The sequence below is a fragment of the Bos grunniens genome, chromosome 3, assembly GCF_055505025.1.
Source record: "Bos grunniens cultivar Pamir isolate PY7600 chromosome 3, Bosgru_T2T1.0, whole genome shotgun sequence".
NCBI classification, from domain to species: Eukaryota; Metazoa; Chordata; class Mammalia; order Artiodactyla; family Bovidae; genus Bos; species Bos grunniens.
The window spans coordinates 114,775,631-114,797,016 of NC_141167.1; the positions used below are offsets into that span (position 1 = coordinate 114,775,631).

The following is a 21,386-nucleotide window of genomic DNA, read 5'->3' on the forward strand; positions in this document are numbered from 1 at the left end:
GCTGAATATGGGGAATGTTGTGATCTGTTGTGTATTGCATGTGTGGGGTCTGCTGACACAGCTGCAAGACAGCTTGCCCATGTTCTGAGAGGGAAACTTATGCATAGAGGTTAGGTAACGGGCTTTCGGTTACATAGCTAGTAAAAGGAGGAAGCAGTCTAGCTGTAAAGCCTGTGCACTTAAGAATTAAGCAGTGCAGTGGTTCCCAAACTTTAGAGTGTCTCAGTCTATTTGAGGGTTTGTTCAAACACAGATTGCTGGGCTCTGCCTGTAGCTTCTCTCAGTAGGTCTGGGGTGGGGCCCAGGAACTGGCATTTCTATTAAGTTCCCAGGTAATACTGATGGTGATGGTACAGGGATTACACTTTGGGAACCCAACATGCACATTCTCATGGCTAAAGTAAATAGTCCTTACTAGGCAGCTTCCCCCTCACCCCAGCATCTGTTGCTCTCTCGCAGATGGTGGCCAGAGGGGCAGTTGACTCGGCCCTGACTCGCAATGCAACGGTCAGCCTTCTTCTGACTCTAACCTCGCCATTTTCCAGCCTCCCTCAGTGTAAAGGGGCTTCCCTGGTGGCTCAGAAGGTTAAAAATCTGCCTGCAATGCAGCGAGGGTTCAATCACTGGGTCAGGAAGATCCCCTGGAGAAGGGAATGGCAACCCACTCCAGTATTCTTGCCTGGAGAATTCCATGGACAGAGGAGCCTGGCAGGTTTCAGTCCATGGGGTCTCAAAGAGTTGGACATGACTGAGCAACTAATACTTTCACCTTTTTAGCTTCCGAGTAAGGTGCTTGTACTTAGTATACATCTTTAAAAATAGCTTCATTGAAATATTACTCACGTTATACAGTTTACCCACTTAACGTGTATAATTCAGTGGTTCATAGTATATTGAGAGTTTTGTGCTACCACCACCAAAATTCAAGAATGTTTTTGTCATTCAACACAAAACCTTGTACCCATAGCAGACACTTGGATTTCTCCCAAGTAATTTCAGCTGTAGGCATCCTTAAACTTTTAGCCCTTCGTGGCCCAATCCCATCAGCTTCCCTGGTGACTCAGATGGTAAAGAATCTGCCTGCAATGTAGGAGACCTGGGTTCAATCCCTGGGTTGGAAAGATCCCTTGGAGAAGGGAATGGCAACCCATTCCAGTATTCTTGCCTGGAGAATCTCATGGACAGAGGAGCCTGGTGGGCTACAGTCCACGGGGTCGCAGAGTCAGACATGACTAAGTGAAGAATAGCATGACTCTCCGGGAGTTTTACTTGGGAGATACAGCTTTGAAATCATGCCTCCAAAAGCTTTCCCTTGTGGCAGGTCTTGTGAACGTTTGCCTGGGCTACTTGGTGGTTCCTCTTTTGCCAAGAACTTATGTGAAATATTTAACCACCTTTCCAGATGCCTATATACTCTGGGATTTGGGATCTGATGCTGGCTCATAGGGAAAGTTTATGAAGGGGCATGGTTGTCTTTTTCTCTCTTAAACTCAACAGTTCCACATATAGTAATCACCTTTTTTTTGAGGAAAGCATCATGACTGCTGTTGGAAATATGTGAAGATGATTAAGAGATAGTCTCTTGTTGTTTAGTCGTTACATTTTGTCCAACTCTTTGTGACCCCATAGACTGCAGTATGCCAGGCTTCCCTGTCCTTCACGATCTCCTAGAGTTTGCTCAAACTCGTGTCCATTGAGTCAGTGATGCAGTCCAACCTTCTCATCCTCTGTTGTCCCCTTCTCCTCCTGCCCTCTATATTTCCCAGCACCAGGGTCTTTTCCAATGAGTCTGCTCTTCACATCAGGTGGCGAAAGTATTGGAACTTCAGCATGAGTCCTTCTAATGAATTCAGGGTTGATTTCCTTTAGGATTGACTGCTTTGATCTCCTTGCATGGTCTGTCCCCACGGAGTTTTAAGTCTAGTGAGAAAGACCAACACGCACAGAAACTGCTGCTAACACAAGACCGAATGTATCAGGGCTCCAGGATGTATATGGAGCACCGAGGAAGCCTTCTTTGCTCTTGGAGAATTATTCGGATCTTGAAAAATGAGTATCGTTTAGTGGAAGATGGGCGAAAGCTGAACTGAGGGAATAGTACCCAGTAGTGGGAAAATATGGGGCCTGGTATCCAGGCAGTGAGTTAATATGATGTCCCTGGAACAATCAGATGTTTAATGGAGTTAAGGATAAGAAGCTACATTAGGTTTATACCATATAGGGCATCGAGTGCCATGGCGATTGTGTATCTTACCCATAGACAGCAAAAACTCAGAGTTTGGAGACGGGAACCTGGCAGTGTTAGAGCTGTGTTTCAGGATGTGTCTTCTAATAGAAATGTTTCTCCTGTGGAGTAGGCAAGGCCATTTTCATGTCAGTGCTGCCTATGGTGTCCCACTTTTTAATCCCTCTCTACTGTCCTGGTCCCCTCCTTCCCAGCTTACTCCCCTCCTTAAAAATGCTGCCCTGATCTCCATGATTCTAGTTTAATCCGAAAGATTCACATCACGGGAGGCGTGGGCACTGCTCTAACGCTCGAGCCATTCCAGAAACCACAGGTAATGTGTTCACAGCGCTCTGTGGACGGACACTCCCCTTCCCCCCCCCACCCCGCCCGACCTCTGTTGGCCAAACGGAGTGGAATTTGTATTTGTACAGGAGATGAGGCCATTACTTCTGCTCATAACATTCTCAACCTGTTCATTTAGGTGTGGGCTGCTACTTTTTATTGTTCTACATTTGGGAACTCCTTCAGTGAATTCTAAACACATGGGGGAAGAGATTCCATAGAGGCAGAGATTTTTCTTTTGAAACGTCTTTTCACCTTGTCAACTGTCCTGACATTAGGCCCTGAGGACCTGATTCTGTGAGCCTTCCCCTCCTGGAAAAGTTCACTTAGTCAACCAGAATTTGAACTGATTCTGACTCATCTCCTTACAACAGACCCTTTTTCTCGCCACCACAATTTAATTGCATGTGTTGCAACCAGCATGTAACTTGCCAGGCACTTGTTTAAAAGCTTCCCCAACCTGAGAAGCCTTCCCCAGCGCTGGTGCTGTGGGTGCTTTCTCAGCACGAGCCTTGGCTGCCTTTCTCCGCTGCCCCCTCTTCCGCCTCTGCCCCTTTGCGGGCCCTCGATGTTGCACATACCTGTAAAGGGGCCATTGGGAGCCTTGTCAAGGCTGAACTGTCAAAGGCTTTCACTGGTGTATGTTTCAGACTCTTGGAACATGGTCAGCAGTGCAGAAACGTGCCCCATGGGGAGATCAAAGCTTTGGTGGCTGGACTGAGGCAGTCACTGCTCTGACTAATTAAAACCAGGCCTGTGTGCCTGGCAGTGTGATTAAAGGCAAAGAAGCAGTTATGAAAAGGTGATGGTGGTTAATTCCTGACAGTCTGTCTGTTGGTCCACGTGGGGCTCGTGTCCCAGGAGAACTTGCCTGTCACAGCCACTCCTGATGTGAATATGTTTCCCTGCATACCCTGTGCAAGCAAGTGCGTGTACATATGGTCAGGTCACCTGCTTGTCTTGTCAGCTGAATGAATCAATAGAAATACAGAATCTGAGAGCTGGAAGAGCCATGGAGGTCATTTGGTTCCGTCCCTTAGATGAGAAACAGAGGCCAGAAGGATTTTCAGAGCTGGTTAGGAGCAGAGTCTATAACTCATGTCTCTTCTTCCAGTCCCAGCTTAGTGTCATGCTGTAAATGACAACTGTAACTTAGCTGTTTAGGGCCTCATTCTTTGCAAAGATGCTTATCGATCACCTACTGTGTGGTAAGGTCTTCGATTTCACTACTGATTTCCTACTCAAAGATTTCCTGATTTCCTATTCATCTGGCTCCTTCCTGTTCTTCAGGGCCAAGGGTCAGTTCAGTTCCACGTTCCCTGTGCTGGTAGCCCTCCAACTTTCTAATGCCAACCAACAGTTTTGAATACCTACCATATCCTATGAAGTGTGCTGACAATTTTTCCTCAGTTACTAATAACAAAACTACCATTATGTTGAGCCCTTATAAATGCCTATATCTATGTTAGTCACTTTACAGATACTATCTCATATAATCCCCAGGAAAATATTTTTAGCCGACTTATCCCTCACAACATGCCATTCATATTTCCACAGTTGAAGGGATGCACTCTTGAGCAGTGTGCCCCAGAATGCCCAGGGAGTATCTAAGTTTTTACTCCCATCGATTCATTTGTCTGCTGTTGAAACAGACTTTCCCTGTATGATGTCCTGATTAGCTATGTGGAGGTGGGATGAGTCTCTTCTAGTGTTCTGACTCCTCTCTCCACCCTTAGCCTTCTGGAAAAGAACACACCAGCTTTTGGGGTGCTTCTCCATTCTCCTTTACTGCTTTCTTTGTTTAGAGATAGCCTCTTTAAACCTGAACTCAGCTCACAGGCTGGGCCTCTGATACAGAAGAGGCTGGCTGGTTTTGGGCCTTCTTTCACCAACCGGCTCTGCATTTAGGTCCTTCTGCCTCGTTCATCTGTCTCCCCTTCTGCTTAGGCATCCAAGCAGCCTCATCTAGCTGAATCGCCACTTACTTGAGAGTGGAGGTGGTGTCATTGCTGTTGAATTCACCTTGGTGTCTGCTGGAAGGGTAGTGGTTTAAACCAGTTCATTTCCCAGTTACGGCTGAGGCCAGCTCACCTTTCCTGGAAAGGATTCTTGACTCTTTCTTTGCAGGAGGAACACTGGACTTAATGAAGTTTTTAGCTTCAGCCTGAAAGCTAAGGTCCCCTCAAGTAGGACCAATGTTGAAATTTTAATTGGGCAAATTCTCTTTAGAGACTAAGGGCCAGTATCATGCTGGTAGAGCCTAATGTCTCCTAATGTTGACTTCAAACCAGTAAAGCCCTTGCTAAGCCATTTAACTGTAAAATTGGAACCCGGGAAGGCAGTGCAGACTCTGAGATTACAGGTCTGGAGGTTTGGATTTGCTTTCCAGCCCTCTGCCCATCAGTCACTTACTTTCTGTCTCTGGTTCCCAGTTTCGCACAGGGATTTACATGGGCATTAAGGCCCCCTGGGAAACAATTCCTTTTTCAATTGGGTGCCTGCTTTGGTGAAGATGCTGTTCAGTCTAGATTTCTAAGCACATGTGATTTTGGATTAACTCTACTACATCTGTCTGATACTAACACAGGCAACTGACAGATGATTAACAAGAATGAAAATGAGGTCTATAGAATTAAAGCATAATCAAGTCCTTTATCGCAGAAAGAACGTTCAACTCAAATGGACACAGACCACCTGTTCTAACACTTCATCAACTACCTCACTTAAAGGGAGATTTTGCAGGGAAAGTTTTAGCTTTGTATTTTGAAAAATTTAAGTGCACTGTCTAAACAGAAGTGTGAATCCTTTTCAGTCTCCTTGTCTCCGTTCTGAGGGCAAAAATAAGACGAGCGTGAGACAGTTGGCTCACAGCCAGGCGTGCAGGCAGGCTCTGGGCAGTGTTGCTGTCTGAGGTGGTGCTGCTTCCCCAGTTAGTGGGAGCCAGGCCTGAAAAAACTCATCACATTTCACATGCAAACATTTCTTTCTTTGACTGTGCTGTTGTTTTTAATGAAGGCGTCTTTTCCAGTATGCCGCAGTGCAGTAACCCTATGCTGTGTTGCGCTTAGAGGCTCAGTCGTGTCCGACTCTTTGTGACCCCATGGACTGTAGCCCGCCAGGCTCCTCTGTCCATGGAGATGTTCCAGGCAAGAAGACTGGAGTGGGGAGCCATGCCCTTTTTCTCCAGGGGATTTTGCCGACCCAGGGATCGAACCCGGGTCTCCTGCAATGCAGGGAGATTCTTTACCATCTGAGCCTCCAGGGAATCCGTGCAGTCCTGCTTCATTGTGTTCTGAGTAATCCAGGGGCTTGAGTGAGGAGAACACAGGGTGGGAGGCAGGCTGGGGCAGGAGGGGGGATCAGCGTGCGGGTTAGGGAAAGGCGCCTCTGCCCTGGGTGGGAGGCAGCCCCATGTTTGGAGAGGGCAGCGTGGCTGGGTTTCAGCCCTCACTCACGCCCTCAGTTGGGTGGGTTTATGCAGGTCACAGCCTGTGCTAAGCGACCCACAGCTCTGGTTGGGGATGGCGTTGATAGACAAGGGTGAGAGACGAAAGGCTTAGAGAAGGAGAGCTCAGGTGACCTCCACTTAACTTATTTCTTGGTCTTCATTCCTTTTTGCAAAACATATTCACAACTACTAACTATTCACTAACAACTGTTACATGCTCATGTTCTTATCGTCTTATATGCCACCATGATTCTGCTCCTTCATTTGGCCTGACTGTGTGCTAAGAGTCAGACCCGACTTAGCGGCTGAGCAGCAACAACAGTGTGCTGAGGGCCAATTGTTTGTTTCCAAACCTGTTTGTACCAACTAAATTTATTATAATTGAGTAATATAATCATTACATAAATGAAATAGAAAAAATAGCTAATGTTCAGTGAGCACTTACTATGTATGAGGCACTCTTCTCAGTGTTTAACGTCTAGTCTCCTATAAGTGCTGTATTTATGGAACTAAGTTGAATGTTTTGCACAAAATTTATAAAAGTGAGTTGCTACAAAAGAAGTTGCCAATAATGTGTACACCTACTATATTTAAAATAGATAAACTATAGGGACCTACCGTGTAGCACAGGGAACTCTGTTCAGTTTTCCATATTAACCTAAATGGGGAAAGAATTTGAAAAAAAAATAGATATGTGTATAACTGAATCACTTTGTACACCTGAAACTAACAAAACATTGTTAATCAACTACGTTCTAACATAAAAAAAATTTTTTTAATGCAGAAAAAAAAGATGTTGCCAATGAATTAGGTATGAAGAAAATAGCAGTAAAATAGTTGGAGGGAAACAAAAAACCTTAGAACATTTCTGCATCCAGAAATCTTTGCATTTATTTATGTCTTTAAGTTCTTAATCCACTTGGAAGGAGGCAAAACTAGAAATCAGTCAGTATGTTATTTATGCCAGAAAGACTTTGGGAAATCTGTAGATGCATATCTATAGAATAAGATCTCCAATCCATATTGAAATATCGGTGAATAAACATACATTTAAATGTTTATATTAAAATAAACTCTTTAAGGTAGGCACATTATTTTCTATGATTTTTTTGCTTTTTCTTAAAATTTAAATTTATTTATTTTAATTGGAGGCTAATTACTTTACAATATTGTATTGGTTTTGCCATACATCAACATGAATCCACCACGGGCGTACACGTGTTCCCTATCCTGAACCCCCCTTCCACCTCCCTCCCTGTACCATCCTTCTGGGTCATCCCAGTGCACCAGCCCCAAGCATCCTGTATCCTGCGTTAAACCTGGACCGGCTATTCGTTTCACATATGATATTATACATGTTTCAATGCCATTCTCCCAAATCATTCCACCCTCTCCCTCTCTCACAGAGTCCAAAAGACTGTTCTATATGCTTTTAACATCTGTTTTAATAGACTTTTTTCTGACCATGATTGTGTTGATAAGAAGTCTCGTAAGAAGGTTACTGAAACCATGTCAGATCTGAGCCCTGGATGGCCCCTCTGATGTGGGCAAGTGCCTGCAGGTGAGCTGATTAGGCTCTTCTAAGGAATGTGCCTATGAGGGAACCCTGGTGTGGTCTACAGATCATACTCTTTTATTGCAAGTTCCTTTTTTCTCAGTTATTGAGTTGGATAGGATTTTAACTTGTCAGCTATTTCTAAAACTCAGTGGACTGCAACTGCATCTCTGTTTTGAGTATAATGAAATTTGGCATAAAATAACCCTGCCCTTTGATGCCTGTGACCAAAGGATATATTTGTTATTCCAATGGTCAGATCCTCTGAGGACGCAAAGGGTGAACATGTATGTGTATGCGTGTATATGTACACACATGTGTTGATATTTATAATTAGGCAAATATTCAGTGAATCCTACTGTGCTGTGAGCCATAAGTACCCAAGAAAATACCTGAGGTGATCACTGCCCCCAAAGAACCTGGGGATATACTTAAAAGAGTCATACATCACTGGCTAAGATAAATGGCCTATTAGAGACCATGTGTAGGATGAGGACAGCCGGAAAGGATTTCAGTTGGAAAAGCAGCTTGGAAGGGGTGACATTGCAGAGGAGTTGTACAACTCAGTGATAAGAAGTTACAGAATAATTTACTTTCAAATTGCCTTTATGTTTATCTGATTTAATTTTCAAAATAATTCCAGGAGGTAGAAAGACCACTACATTGCCAACCAACACTTAAGGATACCTTATAGAAGGAAGGTGACTTGTCCCAGTAAAGTAGAAGCCAGAACCAAGACCAGGCAGCTTTGCATCCTTCAGGGGCATTCACTTAGCTATCTACCACCCTAGAGACACTAATGGAAATCCATACCTTAACTGCTCAGGTGAAACTGCCAGATTGCCTTATTGCTGCTCCTTTTTAATAAGCCACAACTACCACAAACTAGCCACATGTAGCTAGTTTGCTAAATGCAGGCCACATAACTTCTGGAAACGACCCAAGTGTGGTTCCTGCCGAACCGCATGACAGTTGGGTATGTGTTGCGGCGTGCCCGCTTACCTGGCACCAGCCTCAGGCTTGCTGCCCTCCAGCTCTGTGGGTAGAGGCTGGGACAGCACCCTCATCCCATGCCTTCTGAACCCTTCAGGGAAATACTTAAGGCTTCCACATTCTACCTGAGCCTGGGCAAGCTCAGTTGGCTCTCCTTGCTATTTAATAGGGAGAATTGCATTTGCAGAGGTTGGGAAGATTCTCTGGAGTAGGAAATGGCAGTATCTCCACTCCAGTATTCTTTCCTGGGGAATTCCATGGACAAAGGAGCCTGGCAGGCTACAGTCCATGAAGCTGCAGAGTCGGACGTGACTGAGCTCATGTAGGTAACCCGGATGAGGACCCTACAGCAGAGGACTCTTTCCGGTTGCTGTCCCTGGGAAGGAAGGGTTTGTGTCTTCCCCCGACTCAGAACAACAGAAACCACAGACCTAAGGGTGATGATAAAGGTTTGTGTTATTGAGCGGCTTTGTACTTACACTGGGATCCTGGAAAATACAGCCGCCAGGGAAGGATATGAGGCACATGGTCCATTCATTTATTCAACAAATATTTGCTGAACACCTGTTAAGTGCTGAGTGGTGTACAGGTATTAGAGATTTCATCTGGAGTAATCGTGGCCCTGCCCTTGCAGAGTTTATAGTCTGCTGAAAGGGTACAGATGTTTCCAGGGCTAATGACAGTAGAGTGTGAGAAATGCAGTGGGTACACTTGGAGGCAGGGTTGGGTTGCTCAAGGGTTCTTGGTTAAAGGAGTGAGTAGAGGCTGAAATTCAGCCCATGCTCCACTCCTCTAGATACGTGCTGTCTTGCAGAAAGGGAGCCTTTTTGTAGTCTACAGAAAGGCCCATAGTGTCTGGCAGTGATCTTGATTGGAAAGACACTTGGCCTAATCTAGGATGGAAGGGAAACCTTCTTGGAAGGAAACGTTTGAAAGGAGACTTGAAAGATGACTAGGAATAAGGGAAAGAGCTTTCCGTGGCAGCATGATTGCCGACACCGAGTGGGCTCTCAGCCTGTGCCGGGCGCTGCTCTGAGTGCTTTAAGGTTCATCCTTTCAGGAGAAAGCTACATGTGGAAGGCAGAGAGTGTGAGGAAGCAGCATTTGGGGGACTCTGGAGGGTGTTTACTGTGGGCTCAAAGGAGAGGGAGATCTCTGAAGGCCGGAGTTATAATTATGGCTGACTACACTCACATCGCACTTGTTATATGCTCAGTGACCTGAGCACTCAATGCATAGCGATTCATATAATCCTCGTAACCACTGTATGAGGTCGGTACTATCACTATCGTCATTTTGAAGATGCGAATGAGACAGAAAGACTGAGTAATGTGTCCCAGGCTACACTGAAGAAGCAGAGAGACAGGAGGCACACTCAGGCTCCAGGTTCTTAATCCCCACACTGCCTCTCTGGGAGGAGCCCAAGATGGAGACAGTCCTTCAAAGATTGACTGGGCCGAGGAGGGAAGGGAAGCCCATTGAGATAGGATGACAGATGTCAGCTTTGACAAGGAGGTGTGCGCTGTAGCTCTGTGAACAGTGTGGGAGTCTAGCCACATGGTACCATTTCTAGTCTTTTCCAGCAACTCTGGGAAAATGAAAATCCTCCTCATAAATTATAAATTATCTCATTTAACACAATCCCTTGAAAGTTGAATTTGTATCCCCACTATAGCAGTGAGAAACAAAGACGAGGCTCAGGTTCAGTTCAGTTGCTCAGTCGTGTCCGACTCTTTGTGACCCCATGAACCACAGCAAACCAGGCCTCCCTGTCCATCACCAACTCCCGGAGCCCACCCAAACCCATGTCCGTTGAGTCGGTGATGCCATCCAGCCATCTTATCCTCTGTCATCCCCTTCTCCTTCTGCCCTCAATCTTTCCCAGCATGAGGGTCTTTTCAAATGAGTCAGCTCTTCGCATCAGATGGCCAAAGTATTAGAGTTTCAGCTTCAAGATCAGTCCTTCCTCTGAACACCTAGGACTGATTTCCTTTAGGATGGACACGTTGGATCTCCCTGCAGTCCAAGGGACTCTCAAGAGTCTTCTCCAACACCACAGTTCAAAAGCATCAATTCTTTGGTGCTCAGCTTTCTTTATAGTTCAACTCTCACATCCATACATGACTACTGGAAAAACCATAGCCTTGACTAGATGGACCTTTGTTAACAAAGTAATGTCTCTGCTTTTTAGTGTGTTGTCTAGGTTGGTCATAACTTTATTCCAGGGAGTAAGCGTCTTTTTATTTCATGGCTGCAGTCACCATCTGCAGTGATTTTGGAGCTCAAAAAAAATAAACTCTGATACTGTTTCCACCGTTTCCCCATCTATTTGCCAAGAAGTGAGGGGAGTGGATGGGATGATCTTTGTTTTCTGAATGTTGAGCTTTAAGTCAGCTTTTTCACTCTCCTCTTTCACTTTCATCAAGAGGCTTTTTAGTTCCTCTTCACTTTCTGCCATAAGGGTGGTGTCATCTGCATATCTGAAGTTATTGATATTTCTCCCAGCAATCTTGATTCTAACTTGTGCTTCTTCCAGCCCAGTATTTCTCATGATGTACTCTGCATATAAATTAAATAAACAGGATGACAGTACACAGCCTTGACGTACTCCTTTTCCTATTTGGAACCAGTCTGTTGTTCCATGTCCAGTTCTAACTGTTGCTTCCTGACCTGCATACAGGTTTCTGAAGAGGCAGGTCAGGTGGTCTGGGATTCCCATCTCTTGAAGAATTTCCACAGTTTATTGTGATCCACACAGTCAAAGGTTTTGGCATAGTCAGTAAAGCAGAAATGGATGTTTTTCTGGAACTTTCTTGCTTTTTCGATGATCCAGCAGATGTTGGCAATTTGATCTCTGATTCTTCTGCCTTTTTTAAAACCAGCTTGAACTTCTGGAAGTTCACGGTTCACGTATTGCTAAAGCCTGGCTTGGAGAATTTTGAGTATTACTCTACTAGCATGAGGGATGAGTGCAATTGTGCAGTAGTTTGAGCATTCTTTGGCATTGCCTTTCTTAGGGATTGGAATGAAAACTGACCTTTTCCAGTCTTGTGGCCACTGCTGAGTTTTCCAAATTTGCTGACATATTGAGTCCAAGTACTTTCACAGCATCATCTTTTAGGATTTGAAATAGCTCAATTGGAATTCTATCACTTCCACTAGCTTTGTTCATAGTGATGCTTCCTAAGGCCCACTTGACTTCACATTCCAGAATGTCTGGCTCTAGGTGAGTGATCACACTATTGTGATTATCTGGGTCATGAAGAACTTTTCTGTACAGTTCTTCTGTGTATTCTTGCCACCTCTTCTTAATATCTTCTGCTTCTGATAGGTCCATACCATTTCTGTCCTTTATCGAGCCCATCTTTGCATGAAATGTTCCCTTGGTGTCTCTAATTTTCTTGAAGAGATCTCTAGTCTTTCCCATTTTATTGTTTTCCTCTATTTCTTTGCACTGATCTCTGAGGAAGACTTTCTTATCTCTCCTTGCTATTCTTTGGAACTCTGCATTCAGGAAGGAAATAATTTTTCCTCTTAAAAAATTGATTCTCCACTGTGGAAGCTCATTTTTCTTTTTGGTCATGCATGCATTCATTCAACATCTGTTTATTGAACATCTATTGTATGCTAGCCAGTCTGCTATGTGTGTGACCTACAGTAGTGAACAAGGCAGATTTCCTGACCTCAAGTGGACTAGAATGTTAAAACAGGTCAATGTGGGATCTTAAAACATGCCTGTGAATGTTTTTAACACTCAGACCATTGAGCGATGAGATCTAGGACTAATTCCCCTTGTGTCTGAGCTGACCTTTGTTGTTGTTCCGTCTCTAAGTCATGTTTGACTCTTTGTGACCCCATGGACTGCAGCATGCCAGGCTTCCCTGTCTTCCACTGTCTCCTGGAGTTTGCTCAAGTTCATGTCCATTGAGTCGGTCCAACCATCTCATCCTCTGTTGCCCCCTTCTCCTTCTGCCCTCAAGTTTTCCCAGCATCAGGGTCTTTTCCATTGAGTCGGCTCTTCACATCAGGTGGCCAAAGTATTAGAGCTTCAGCATCATTCAGGGTTGATCTCCTTTAGGATTGATTGGTTTTCATCTCCTTGCTGTCCAAGGGACTCTCAAGGAAAAACCATAGCTTTGACTATACAGATCTTTGTCGGCAAAGTGATGTCATTGCTTTTTAATACACTGTCTAGATTTGTCATAGCTTTCCTTTCAAGAAGCAAACGTCTTCCAATTTCATGCCTGCAGTTACCATCCACAGTGATTTTGGAGCCCAGGGAAAGAAAATCTGTCACTACTTTTACTTTTTCCTCTTTTATTTGCCAGGAAGTGATGGGACCCCAGGAAGAGCTGACCTTAAGGACTCACTTATAGCTCACAGAATGAATGGAAGTATGTGACTTCCGAAGTTGTGGGACTTGTGAGACTAGGTCCCAAAAGGGCCAGACAACTATCTGAGAGGAGCCAGCTGCCCATTAAGAAGTCCCGCTAGCCTGATGCAGCCTCAGTGGAGAGGCCACTCGTGGGCACTCTGGTCGACAGCTCCAGCTGAGCTCCGGTGGACAGCCGGCACTGGCTGCCAGCTTTGTGAGTGAGCCATCCCGGACGCCCAGCATCATCTGACCTCCAGATAACTGCAGCTCTAGCCAGCCTCCGACTGTGACTGCATGAGAACCCAAGTGAGAACTGTGCAGCCTCTCCCACATTTCTGACTTGTAAAAGTGCAGGCAGAATTAAAAAGTGGTTATGTTATAGATGTTGTAATTTGTTACATAGAAATAGCCGCGGGGATAGTCAGCCTCCAGGAACTGAGCCCAGAGGAGTCAGCCCAGAGGAGATAGGGCTCAAATCCTAGAGAAGAGAAATTGCTTAAGTCATCTGGTTCAGCACAGAACATAACACTCCTAGCTGTCTTTCAGATTTTATTGCTAACTGGTCCTTGCAAAGAAGGGGACAGGCAAATGTAGAAGAGAAAAAATGAGCAATTTAATAAAGAAGACTTGATTTTACGTGCTGCTGTGAGTTTGAGCTGACATTCCCCCCAACTCCGTACACACATACACACACACACCCACGCACACAGCAGGCGGTGCAGGAGGAGCCTGATTAACTAGAAGTCACAGGCATCACTAACGGCGCTTACTGTTCTGTCTTTAGGCTGGTGATGAATAGTCTCTCTACTTTAGTTCTGACGTCCTGATTAGTTAAACTGTTGGCAAAAGTCTCTGCAGTGGCTTGGCCTCAGGCTTGTCTGTGGAATGGTTCTGGAGGCAGACAGGGGAGTAAGCTGAGGGGTAAGGGCTGCAGCTAGAACAGAGAAGCATGCTTCTCATGGTTCTGTCAAGCTCTGGGTTAGTTGGAGGCAAACCATGTAGGTGATGTTGAGCCGTAATGGGTATGGGCTACAGCCTGAGAACATTTCCTACTGGAGACCAAGGTATTCACTTCTGCATTGTGTGTCCTTTGTATTCCCCTTTTCCTGTAGGTATGCATGTAGGAAGCTTTCTTTCTCTTCACAGAAGAAAAACAGAGAGGAGAGATGACAGTGGTTAATAATACGTCCCAATTTTGACCCTATCCTGTTGGAAAAAGTGCAAGGAGTGCATAGTCAACCTTGCTCCTCTTCTTAACCGTCAATTATGATGGAAATCATGGTGCTTTCACCAGGAATATCTGTGGGAAGCTCTTGGGATTACTTTTGAGAGGCAGGTTGTTTCTGGTAAATCTTCTTCCTTAACGTTTATAATTTTTTGTCGGTTTGAAATGAAATAAGTTTACCCCAGGGCTGTCCGAGATGTTAGCCGTCTGTTTATTCTTGCAGGGACTCTTAGGAACAATTTTCAACCTCATTTAACCTGCAGAACAGCTGTTGTAAGAATTGGTGGAGGATCTGCTTCCCCCCAAAGGGGGCCTGAGTGGCAGAAACTTGGTTAGGATTCAGGGTTTGTGTTGCCTGGGTTTGCAGTAATAAGCCTGTTGTTTCGCTGAGGTGAGTCCCAGGGTTCCACTACCAGGTGACTTTCTTCCGATCAGAGCTCTGTCAGGATTTTCAGAGACACTGTCTCACCGGCACCATCTCACTTTTGAGTTGGAAACTCCATCTGCTAGGCAAATTGGCCCTGGAAGGGTTTTCACCTGCTCTGCTGTGGAAGTCACATTCTAAGTTCGTGTTTACATCACTGACGTTGAGTGAGTTGGATAGAAGGGAGGGTAGGAAGGGATCTAGCTCAGCGGGACAGTTTCTGTTCTGGGAACACCTGAATTCTTCTGGCAGGTGCTAGAAGCCCATCTGGTCTTCTTGTCTTCCCATCTCTGTTTGGGGTCCCAGCCCAGGTCAGCAGTTGGTTCCCGTCTTTTTTAATGAGAAACATTCTCAGGGACTATTCTCTTAAACAAACCTTTATCGTTATGTTGTCAAACTCCTTAAACATGGAGAACCTAAAGTCATTTTCATGACTGCTCCAAGTTATGTGCGGTTTTGCATAAATGGTCATAGGGTTGTATTTCTTTGCAATTGGAGAACTTAGAGGTAATTTAGGTTATGCCTTGCCTTTAACAGATGAGATATTGGGGACTTTGAGAGTTTAGGTGCTTTGCCTGAGGTTACAGAACTAGTTAGTGACAGAGCTAGGAGAAGAACCCATATTTCCTGGCTCTTAAATCAGTATTTCTATTCCATTATCTAAAACAATACCTGCGAATATTAATACTGTTAAAACAGGGTTTCCACAAAATTCTTTGTTTGGCGGGCTGATCTGTGCATTGTGGGTATCTAGCAGTATATCTGGCCTCTACCCACTAAATGCCAGTGACAACTGTTCCCCCACCTAGTTGTGACAAATAAATATCTCTGGACATTGCCAAATGTTCTCTGGGGGGCAAAATTGTCTCCCTGTTGAGAACTGCTGATTAAAGGTAGTGTCTCTTGAAGTAAGAAACGTTAATGTTGACTTCTTTTTTTTTTTTTTTATTTTATTTTATTTTTAAACTTTACATAATTGTATTAGTTTTGCCAAATATCAAAATGAATCCATCACAGGTATACATGTGCTCCCCATCCTGAACCCTCCTCCCTCCCCATACCATCCCTCTGGGTCGTCCCAGTGCACCAGCCCCAAGCATCCAGTATCGTGCATTGAACCTGGACTGGCATCTCATTTCATACATGATATTTTACATGTTTCAATGCCATTCTCCCAAATCTTCCCACCCTCTCCCTCTCCCACAGATTCCATAAGACTGTTCCATACATCAGCGTCACTTTTGCTGTCTCGTACACAGGGTTATTGTTAGCATCTTTCTAAATTCCATATATATGCGTTAGTATACTGTATTGGTGTTTTTCCTTCTGGCTTACTTCACTCTGTATAATAGGCTCCAGTTTCATCCACCTCATTAGAACTGATTCAAATGAATTCTTTTTAATGGCTGAGTAATACTCCATTGCGTATAATGTTGACTTCTTGCAGAAGTGTGTGAGTATAAAATGGACTTGAGTCAAAGTCAGGGGTTTGAGAAGATGTCTGCTTCCTGATCAGCTGTGCCAGACAGGGTCATAGAGGCTAATGAGACCATTTTGCTTGTCCCTTCATTTAAATGTTTAGATTGTGATGCTACTGTAGCAGGGGAGGAATAACTGGTGGAATGAGGGAAAGGCTTAAGGAAATCAGTAAGATATTTTGTCTTTAAGGGAAGCAATTGCCATAGACTTTCTTGTCTAAAGGACTTTATCCAAAATCTACAAAGTACTCTTAAAATTCATTGATAAGAAAACAATTCAATTTAAAAAGTGGGTAAAAGATTTGAATCCAGTTGCTTCACAAAAGATATGTGGATGACTAATAAGTACATAAAAAGATACTCAGCATCATTTGTCATCAGGAAAATGCAAATTAAAACCATAATGAGATACTACTACTTAACTGTAAGAATGAATGAAATTGAAAAGACTGACCATATCAAGTACTGATGAGGAACTCTTGACATACTGCTGGTGGGAATGTAAAATGGTACAGCCACTTTGAAAAACAGGTGGGCAGTTTCTTATAAAGTTAAACATTTACCTACCTTATAATGCAACCATTCTACTTCTAGGTATGTATGCAAGAGAAATGAAAGCATGCACAGACTTGTGCATGAATGTTCATGGTAGCCTTAAGTGTAATAATAACCCAAACTGGAAAAAACCCAGATGTCCATCAGCAATTCCTTTTTAAACATTGCTTTCTGAGTGAGACATTTTCAAATCATACCAACTAGTCAGGTTTAGTACAGAAACAAGTCAGACTACCAGGATCTATTTAGGCCCAAATACTGGCTTGCTTTTTGGGTATGTCAGAATATCAGTAGTGTGAGTGAGTCTTCAATTCTTTTTGGCAATGAAATTGGTAATCCCTTTTTGTAAGAGTCTCTGGTGGGCTATTTTAATGTGAGATAGTGATGGATTCCTTAAATTGCAAGGTTTTGAAAGAGCACACCCTACTCCAACCACTAGCTCTGTTAAAGCATAATATTTAAACTAACATTAAAAACCTGAGAGGTGGGGAAGTTGTCATTGACTCTCCTTAAAGATGGCAGTCCAGATGCCCTTATGGCTAGAATTCTTCCTAAAGAGTCAAGATTTGGGGACTAGAAAAGAAATTGTTTCAAAGGAGGGTGGAGTGATCAACTCCTACCCCAGAAATAGCCAAGATTTCTGTGAAGTGTGTTGGTGAATTGAGACCTGCTTTAGAATCCATTTCTTGAGTTCCCAATACCTTCCTTAGATGCTTTAGCTTGGTACTATGGGTTATGGCATGAATGCCTAAAATTACTAGGAAAAGATAAAATTCTTGTCAAAGATAGTTTAGCCTAATTGAAGAGATGAAATTAGTACATGCAGGATTAAGATGGTGGTTTAATGTGACAGAAATAATACAGTGATATTCTGGCCTGGAATCTGTGCTCCTTGGCTCCTAACCCTGGACAAGTCATTATTGGGTCTCTTGGCTTCAACAATTTCAACTCTAAAATGCGAAGCCTGGATAATAGTGTATGATATGTCTGGTCCATTTGAGCACTCCCTTTCTGTGCTGTGAGTATGTCATGAGATCTGGGCAAAATCAGCGTGGCCAATCTGTTCTTATTGAAGCACAAAATTGTTGAGAAGAAATTCTGTCCCTTATTAGGTTGGGCAGATCATGGTATTCAGAGACTGTTAACACTCTGGAAGTCATTTTTGTGGGAACCATATTTAAAGCTATAGCAAAGCATGAATCTTATTTTGGTGGGACCAAGGACATTAACTTCTTTGGCCACTGTCTTTCAGTGACCCCTTTTTTGACTGTGTGGTCTTAGCTTGGTGCTGGGTTCATAATGGGTATCAAGAAAGACCTAAAGCCAAGAGTTAGAACATTTAGCATGTTGTCACACTACCTTTCTTCCTAGCATGTAGGATTAATCAATGCTACCAATCCCATTACTCCAAGGCCAAATTTGCCTGTTATTCCAGGTATTTCTTGAATTCCTACTTTTGCATTCCAGTCCCCTATAATGAAAAGGACATCTTTTTGGGGTGTTAGTTCTAGAAGGTCTTGTAGGTCTTCACTGAACTGTTCAGCTTTTTCAGCATTACTGGTCGGGGCATAGACTTGGGTTATCGTGATATTGAATGATTTGCCTTGGAAATGAACAGAGTTCATTCTGTCGTTTCTGAGATTGCATCCAAGTACTGCATTTCAGACTCTCTTGTTGACTATGATGGCTACTCCATTGCTTCCAAGGGATTCTTGCCCACAGTAGTAGATATAATGGTCATCTGAGTTAAATTCACCCATTTCAGTTCATCTTAGTTCCCTGATTCCTAGAATGTCGACGTTCACTCTTGCCATCTCCTGTTTGACCACTTCCAATTTGCCTTGATTCATGGACCTGACATTCCAGGTTCCTATGCAATATTGCTCTTTATAGCATTGGACCTTCTTTCTATCACCAGTCAGAGCCACAATTGGGTGTTGTTTTTGCTTTGGCTCCATCCCTTCATTCTTTGTGGAGTTATTTCTCCACTGATCTCCAGTAGCATATCGGGCACCTACCAACCCGGGGAGTTCCCCTTTCAGTATCCTGTCTTTTTGCCTTTTCATGCTGTTCATGGGGTTCTCAAGGCAAGAATACTGAAGTGGTTTGCCATTCCCTTTTCCAGTGGACTACATTCTGTCAAACCTCTTTACCATGACCCGTCTGTCTTGGGTGGCCCCACATGGCATGGCTTAGTTTCATTGAGTTAGACAAGTCTGTTGTCCGTGTGATCAGATTGGCTAGTTGTCTGTGATCGTGGTTTCAGTCTGTCTGCCCTCTGATCCCCTCTCTCAGTGCCTACCATCTTACTTGAGTTTCTCTTACCTTGGACGTGGGGTGTCTCTTCAGGGCTGCTCAGCAAAGCGCAGCTGCTGCTCCTTACCTCAGATATGGGGTAGCTCCTCTCGGCCACTGCCCCTGACCTTGGACGAGGGGTAGCTTCTCTTGGCCATGCTTCTGTGCTTGTATGCAGGTCAGGAAGCAACAGTTAGAACTGGACATGGAACAACAGGCTGGTTCCAAATAGGAAAAGGAGTACATCGAGGCTGTGCATTGTCACCCTGCTTATTTAACTTATTTGCAGAGTACATCATGAGAAACACTGGGCTGGAGGGAGCAAAAGCTGAAATCAAGATTGCTGGGAGAAATGTCAATAACCTCAGATATGCAGATGACACCACCCTTATGGTAGAAAGTGAAGAAGAACTAAAGAGCCTCTTGATGAAAGTGAAAGAGGAGAGTGAAAAAGTTGGCTTAAAGCTCAACATTCAGAAAACTAAGATCATGCCATCTGGTCCCATCACTTCATGGCAAAAACAGTGGCTGACTTTATTTTGGGGGGCTCCAAAATCACTGAAGATGGTGATTGCAGCCATGAAATTAAAAGATGTTTACTCCTTGGCAGGAAAGTTATGACCAACCTAGACAGCATATTGAAAAGCAGAGACATTACTTTGCCAACAAAGGTCCATCTAGTCAAGGCTATGGTTTTTCCATTGGTCATGTATGGATGTGAGAGTCGGACTATAAAGAAAGATGAGCTTTGAAGAATTGATGCTTTTGAACTGGTGTTGGAAAAGACCCTTGAGAGTCCCTTGGACTACAAGAAGATCCAGCCAGTCCCTCCAAAAGGAGACCAGTCCTCGGTGTTCATCAGAAGGACTGATGTTGAAGCTGAAACTCCAATACTTTGGCCACCTGATGCGAAGAGCTGACTCATTTGAAAAGACCCTGATGCTGGGAAAGATTGAGGGCAGGAGGAGAAGGGGATGACAGAGGATGAGATGGTTGGATGGCATCACCGACTTGATGGACATGGGTTTGCGTGAACTCCAGGAGTTGGTGACGGACAGGGAAGCCTGGCGTGCTGCAGTTCATGGGGTCCCAAAGAGTTGGATATGACTGAACAACTGAACTGAACTGAACCAATCCCATGATTGGAAAGGCATTTGCATTCCTTGCCTCTCTCTTTCCCTCCTTTCTGATACCTCAAGAGAGATGGTCCTGATCTGAGAATATCCCAACAATGCACAGCAGTGTTATTTGAGAGAAAAACATAAATAAGGAACTTATTCAGAGCTACAGGAACTAAATTGCATTTTCTTTGCTCCATCCTGAATGCCTCCTTTGTCTGGCTTCTGGAGTGCCCAGGTCTGAGTCACCTTTTTTGAAGAAGGTATGGCAGACTGCAGGTCCTACCTGGCAGCTTTGTGCGTGCTTACTTTGTAAGATGGATCTCAAACTTTTTGTTGTCTTTATAAAGAGTGTGAAAGATGTGAAGGCTTTCTAGTTTGGGGTAGCATCAGTATATAATTTCTATTCTTGTTTCTATGTCCAGACTCCAGATCTTTCCCAACTCCCATTCTCTACTCTAGTTAGATGTTTCATGTTTGACAATGCCCCTGCAAGATTCATTTCTTTTCCCCAGTTTCTACTTTCTATCCCTGCTCTTCCACAGACCTCCCCCTGTAACTTCAGTATCTTATTTCCAATTGAAATTTAACTTTCCAAAACTACTTTGGGAAAAAGTTAGATCTAATTGTCAGACTTGATGCTTTCATATGGCCTGAGGGCCTAGGTAAGAAAATAAGCAGAAGACTGTGAAGACATAGTCCATCTCATCACCCATAATTTTAATGTCATATTATTAATAATTGGTTGGGTACCAACTGTTTTCCAAACACAAAGTTGGATAACACAAAAGGATTTATAGCAATCCTGCCTGGAGTAATTGAAGTCAAAAGCCTTTTGTTAATATGGGTAAGGTGTGTTAGGTCCGTGGTTCTTGGCGTAGATGGTGTAATTCCTTCATAAGACTTCGTACCATATGAAGTAGACTTGGCAGTAACTATTTCCATGAAAGGAGATAATTGAGACTCAAGCAGTGAAGTGCCCAAGGCCATGCATGTAATAAATGATGAGAATGACCTTGATGCCAAGTCCAGTATGCCTTCTGTTACCCAGATGCATTTCTGTGTGTTTGTTGTTCATGGAACTATTCTATTTTTCCCATAAGCTGCTTTCATTAGATTAAAAAAATTACCACTTTGCTGGTAGTGGATATTATAAGATAATAGCAAAAATTAGAGGGACTTCTAATATGCTCCTCTCCTACCTGAAAAAAAGTTTTCAGCAGGAAAGAAGGGAGTTTCCTTATGGTTCTGCAGCTTCAGGGGTTATGGCTTGCACATCACCGCTGACCCTTACGCTTGAGTGTTCCCTCCGGAGATCCTAGGTGACAAGGCCCAGCAACTGGGTAGAGGT

The 21,386-nt window shown here is 43.8% G+C and overlaps 1 protein-coding gene across 19 annotated transcripts in view; it reads left to right on the plus strand.

Annotated features, from left to right (window-relative positions):
- LOC147377050 (uncharacterized protein C1orf226 homolog) overlaps nt 1–21,386 on the plus strand; it is a 361,444-nt gene that overhangs the window by 184,214 nt on the left and 155,844 nt on the right. For 3 of the 19 annotated variants that reach the window (XM_086393800.1, XM_086393799.1, XM_086393802.1), the window contains one exon: nt 12,894–13,246. The exons of 15 other annotated variants lie outside the window; for them this stretch is intronic. In XM_086393800.1, the coding sequence (XP_086249926.1) occupies nt 13,235–13,246 (12 nt within the window). In that variant the 5' untranslated portion in view covers nt 12,894–13,234. The remainder of the gene's footprint in view (nt 1–12,893; nt 13,247–21,386) is intronic. One more of the 19 variants, XM_086393801.1, reaches the window with a different exon arrangement.